The sequence below is a fragment of the Thalassophryne amazonica genome, chromosome 1, assembly GCF_902500255.1.
Source record: "Thalassophryne amazonica chromosome 1, fThaAma1.1, whole genome shotgun sequence".
NCBI lineage: Eukaryota > Metazoa > Chordata > Actinopteri > Batrachoidiformes > Batrachoididae > Thalassophryne > Thalassophryne amazonica.
Window position 1 is genome coordinate 122679252 of NC_047103.1, and position 6000 is coordinate 122685251.

The window sequence follows — 6000 nt, forward strand, 5'->3', positions numbered from 1 at the left end:
GGTGGTAGGATCAGAATTTGGTGAAACAATATGAAAGTATGGATCTATCCTATCTTGAATCAGTAATTCAGGCAACTAGTGTTGGTGATGTAATGTTGAGACGTGCATGAATCTGTTATATCAATATGGAGCAAAATCTCTCAGGTACATCTCGAGCACTCTGATTAATCTATGCCACAAAGGATTTATGCAGTTAAGGCAGTTCTAAATCTTAAAAAGGGACCAACATGGTACTTGCAAGGTGCACATATAATAAAGTGACTGGTGAGTGAATTTGTAGACAGTGATTCCCTGAGACCTTCTTTCCACTGTTCTTGAATTAGATCAACAAGAGACTGATGGTTAAGACAAACTAAATTCAACTATTTCATCGTAAATGCAAAGAGGAACAAAAAAGTCTTTTGTTGTGTGGTTTAATTTTTTTTTTCTCAAACCAGATAAGCATGGTGCCATGGCCATACCAACTCGTACCATGTCCTGTGGGTCCTTCTACCGCACCACCTCCACTGGCTGTCCTTACATATACCAAAATGGAGTGGCCTACTTCCACAGCCCCAGCCCATCTGCCCACCTCTGGCCTGTAAGTGCTTTCACCACACACACACACACACACACACAAAATGCTTTTGATTGAGGCATTTCCACATTGCCAACATTTCTGCGAGAAATGCAGAAAGAAATCCAATAACAAACCAGAGTACTGCAATCTGAGAGTGCAAACCTCCGCCAACACTAGTTTCCAATTCCACAAAAATTTGACCTTGGGAAAAATTTTCAAGGTTAAAGTCCTGTTAGAAGTGGCTTTTCATAAGCTAAACTAGATGTGATCAAATGTCAGGAGTGAAAATTGAGTTATTGAGGCACTTTATGATTGAAATATAATGCAAAATGTACACCAAACAGGCTTTTCAATCCGGATCAAACTTTGTCAGGCGATAGTGAGTGCCAGTCTGCACCTCACTTTCATATGTGACAATGACTGGGGCATGTTTAAGATATAATGTAAAATATACATTAAACGGGGTTTCCAGTGTTAAATTTAAATGTCCACAAAATCTGTAATCTGGATCAGATTCGGATCAAACTTTGGCAGTCCAAGGAAGGATACCATCCTACATAATGCTGTCAAATATAAAGAAATTTCATCTTTTTTGACAGTTATGAATTTTGGAAAATTTGTTCAATGTTAAAGATAGGGATTTTTCAAGATTTTTCCTGGCTTTGACCTATGACCTTGAAAATTTTATCAGTTCTTGCCTATCAAGATATGGATCTTCATTTCATAAGGATGTATGAAAAATTGTGGGCTCCAGGCTGTTCACAAACAGGGGTGAAAACATAACCTCCTCAAACTTTGTTAGCTGAAGTAATGAGGACCTCAGATTTAAATGGAGGATCAACAAAGGGTCAAATTCCGTCTGAGTGAAAGAAAATGATACATTAAAAATCCACATACTTTCAGTGTGTTCCCTAACAACAGCAGCTAGCAGAGTTGCTGTGTATTCCATGTAAAGTTGACAGCTATTCCAGGCATTGACATTAAGCTTTTTAGTGTACTTGTCCATAGACACCTAGGGGTGTCTGGGGGCATGCTACTGTGGAAGTACTGAAATTACACTTTTTCATAAATTGCTTCTCTCCTGTGTGGGTGGTAAAATTGAATTTCCAAAAAATACATTTTATTACATATTGCATGCATAGCCTCTAGCCTTTTAATCTGTTAAAAGGCTAAAAGGTAGTTAAGGTAGTTAAAGGTAGTAAAAGGTAGTTTTCTCTGGGCCCCTCCCCAATCGGACCGGGAGTGACATGTTTAGCCGCATGTTCTCCTTGAATTGCTGGCTGTCTGAGTGGTGTCCAAAAAATAAGGTGGGCTTCATAGATAATTGGCAAAGCTTCTGGCGAAAACCTGGTCTTGTTAGGAGAGACGGCATCCATCCCACTTTGGATGGAGCAGCTCTCATTTCTAGAAATCTGGCTAATTTTCTTAAATCCTCCAAACCGTGACTATCCAGGGTTGGGACCAGGAAGCAGAGTTGTAGTCTTACACACCTCTCTGCAGCTTCTCTCCCCTGCCATCCCCCCAATACCCCATCCCCGTAGAGACGGTGCCTGCTCCCAGACCACCAACAACCAGTAAAAATCTATTTAAGTATAAAAATTCAAAAAGAAAAAATAATATAGCACCTTCAACTGCACCACAGACTAAAACAGTTAAATGTGGTTTATTAAACATTAGGTCTCTCTCTTCTAAGTCCCTGTTAGTAAATTATATAATAATTGATCAACATATTGATTTATTCTGCCTTACAGAAACGTGGTTATAGCAGGATGAATATGTTAGTTTAAATGAGTCAACACCCCCGAGTCACACTGTCAGAATGCTCGTAGCACAGGCCGAGGGGGAGGATTAGCAGCAATCTTCCACTCCAGCTTATTAATTAATCAAAAACCCAGACAGAGCTTTAATTCATTTGAAAGCTTGACTCTTAGTCTTGTCCATCCAAATTGGAAGTCCCAAAAACCAGTTTTATTTGTTGTTATCTATCATCCACCTGGTTGTTACTGTGAGTTTCTTTGTGAATTTTCAGACTTGTCTGACTTAGTGCTTAGCTCAGATAATATAATTATAGTGGGCGATTTTAACATCCACATTGATGCTGAGAATGACAGCCTCAACACTGCATTTAATCTACTATTAGACTCAATTGGCTTCGCTCAAAATGTAAATGAGTCCACCCACCACTTTAACCATACTTTAGATCTTGTTCTGACTTATGGTATGGAAATTGAAGACTTAACAGTATTCCCTGAAAACCCCCTTCTGTCTGATCATTTCTTAATAACATTTACATTTACTTTAATGGACTACCCAGCAGTGGGGAATAAGTTTCATTACAGTAGAAGTCTTTCGGAAAGCGCTGTAACTAGGTTTAAGGATATGATTCCTTCTTTGTTATGTTCTCTAATGCCATATACCAACACAGTGCAGAGTAGCTACCTAAACTCTGAGTGAGATAGATTATCTCGTCAATAGTTTTACATCCTCATTGAGCACAACTTTGGATGCTGTAGCTCCTCTGAAACAGAGAGCCTTAAATCAGAAGTGCCTGACTCCATGGTATAACTCACAAACTCGCAGCTTAAAGCAGATAACCCGTACGCTGGAGAGGAAATGGTGTCTCACTAATTTAGAAGATTTTCACTTAGCCTGGAAAAAGAGTCTGTTGCTCTATAAAAAAGCCCTCCATAAAGCTAGGACATCTTACTACTCATCACTAATTGAAGAAAATAAGAACAACCCCAGGTTTCTTTTCAGCACTGTAGCCAGGCTGACAAAGAGTCAGAGCTCTATTGAGCCGAGTATTCCTTTAACTTTAACTAGTAATGACTTCATGACTTTCTTTGCAAATAAAATGTTAACTATTAGAGAAAAAATTATTCATAACCATCCCAAAGACATATCTTTATGTTCGACTGCTTTCAGTAATGCTGGTATTTGGTTAGACTCTTTCTCTCCGATTGTTCTGTCTGAGTTATTTTCATTAGTTACTTCCTCCAAACCATCAACATGTCTATTAGACCCCATTCCTACCAGGCTGCTCAAGGAAGCCCTACCATTAATTAATGCTTCGATCTTAAATATGATCAATCTATCTTTATTAGTTGGCTATGTACCACAGGCTTTTAAGGTGGCAGTAATTAAACCATTACTTAAAAAGCCATCACTTGCTCCAGCTATCTTAGCTAATTATAGGCTAATCTCCAACCTTCCTTTTCTCTCAAAAATTCTTGAAAGGGTAGTTGTAAAACAGCTAACTGATCATCTGCAGAGGAATTGTCTATTTGAAGAGTTTCAGTCAGGTTTTAGAATTCATCATAGTACAGAAACAGCATTAGTGAAGGTTACAAATGATCTTCTTATGACCTCAGACAGTGGACTCATCTCTGTGCTTGTCCTGTTAGACCTCAGTGCTGCTTTTGATACTGTTGACCATAAAATTTTATTACAGAGATTAGAGCATGCCATAGGTATTAAAGGCACTGCGCTGCGGTGGTTTGAATCATATTCATCTAATAGATTACAATTTGTTCATGTAAATGGGGAGTCTTCTTCACAGACTAAGGTTAATTATGGAGTTCCACAAGGTTCTGTGTTAGGACCAATTTTATTCACTTTATACATGCTTCCCTTAGGCAGTGTTATTAGAAAGCATTGCTTAAATTTTCATTGTTACGCAGATGATACCCAGCTTTATCTATCCATGAAGCCAGAGGACACACACCAATTAGTTAAACTGCAGGAATGTCTTACAGACATAAAGACATGGATGACCTCTAATTTCCTGCTTTTAAATTCAGATAAAACTGAAGTTATTGTACTTGGCCCCACAAATCTTAGAAACATGGTGTCTAACCAGATCCTTCTCTGGATGGCATTACCCTGACCTCTAGTAATACTGTGAGAAATGTTGGAGTCATTTTTGATCAGGATATGTCCTTCAATGCGCATATTAAGCAAATATGTAGGACTGATTTTTTGCATTTGCGCAATATCTCTAAAATTAGAAATGTCTTGTCTCAGAGTGATGCTGAAAAACTAAGTCATGCATTTATTTCCTCTAGGCTGGACTATTGTAATTCATTATTATCAGGTTGTCCTAAAAGTTCCCTGAAAAGCCTTCAGTTAATTCAAAATGCTGTACTGACAGGGACTAGAAGGAGAGAGCATATTTTACCCATATTGGCCTCTCTTCATTGGCTTCCTGTTAATTCTAGAATAGAATTTAAAATTCTTCTTCTTACTTATAAGGTTTTGAATAATCAGGTCCCATCTTATTTTAGGGACCTCATAGTACCATATCACCCCAATAGAGTGCTTCGCTCTCAGACTGCAGGCTTACTTGTGGTTCCTAGGGTTTTTAAAAGTAGAATGGGAGGCAGAGCCTTCAGCTTTCAGGCTCCTCTCCTGTGGAACCAGCTCCCAATTCGGATCAGGGAGACAGACACCCTCTCTACTTTTAAGATTAGGCTTAAAACATTCCTTTTTGCTAAAGCTTATAGTTAGGGCTGGATCAGGTGACCCTGAACCATCCCTTAGTTATGCTGCTATAGACTGAGACTGCTGGGGGGTTCCCATGATGCACTGAGTGTTTCTTTCTCTTTTTGCTCTGTATGCACCACTCTGCATTTAATCATTGGTGATTGATCTCTGCTCTCTTCCACAGCATGTCTTTTTCCTGATTCTCTCCCCTCAGCCCCAACCAGTCCCAGCAGAAGACTGCCCCTCCCTGAGCCTGGTTCTGCTGGAAGTTTCTTCCTGTTAAAATGGAGTTTTTCCTTCCCGCTGTCGCCAAGTGCTTACTCACAGGGGGTCGTTTTGACCGTTGGGGTTTTTCTGTAATTATTGTATGGCTTTTGCCTTACAATACAAAGCACGTTGGGGCAACTGTTTGTTGTGATTTGGCACTATATAAATAAAATTGATTTGATTTGATTTGATTTAACCAAGACGTAGCTCATAATGTTTCTCTCCTGCGATTGTTCATAATTGGCGAAAAAAATTAAAATAATTGATAAATGCCAATATGCATCTGCTTCGCTCCTGTTTGTTTTCTGAATTCATCACTGTTCAATGCATGATCATTTGCCAATATGTTTTTTGATAAAGCAAATCAAATTCTTTCATTTCAACATTTAAAAATGACTTACTGGTCCGCAATTGAAGGAAAATCCTGATAGACATGGCAGTATATTGTGTTGTCCTCTTCAAATTTATTGCCAAGTAAGTTCTCACATACAAGTAATTTCATCTGGTATCATTGGTGCATAAACAACAATAATAAAAGGAAAATGAAAAAAAGTAATTCAGGAAGAAGTAAAGGAGTAAATCTGCTCTTTTAAAGATGAATCCTGGATAAAAAAACTTTCTGAATCAGTTTGTCACACTTTACTGTTTCACTGAGGCTGTGTGGTGGTAGCATCTGATAACACCTTCTCTCT

The 6000-nt window shown here is 38.6% G+C and overlaps 1 protein-coding gene across 1 annotated transcript in view; it reads left to right on the plus strand.

Moving 5' to 3' along the window:
• LOC117512761 (protein boule-like) overlaps positions 1-6000 on the plus strand; it is a 112876-nt gene that overhangs the window by 50081 nt on the left and 56795 nt on the right. The window contains exon 6 of the mRNA XM_034173009.1: positions 438-580. Coding sequence (XP_034028900.1) covers positions 438-580 — 143 coding nt within the window. The remainder of the gene's footprint in view (positions 1-437; positions 581-6000) is intronic.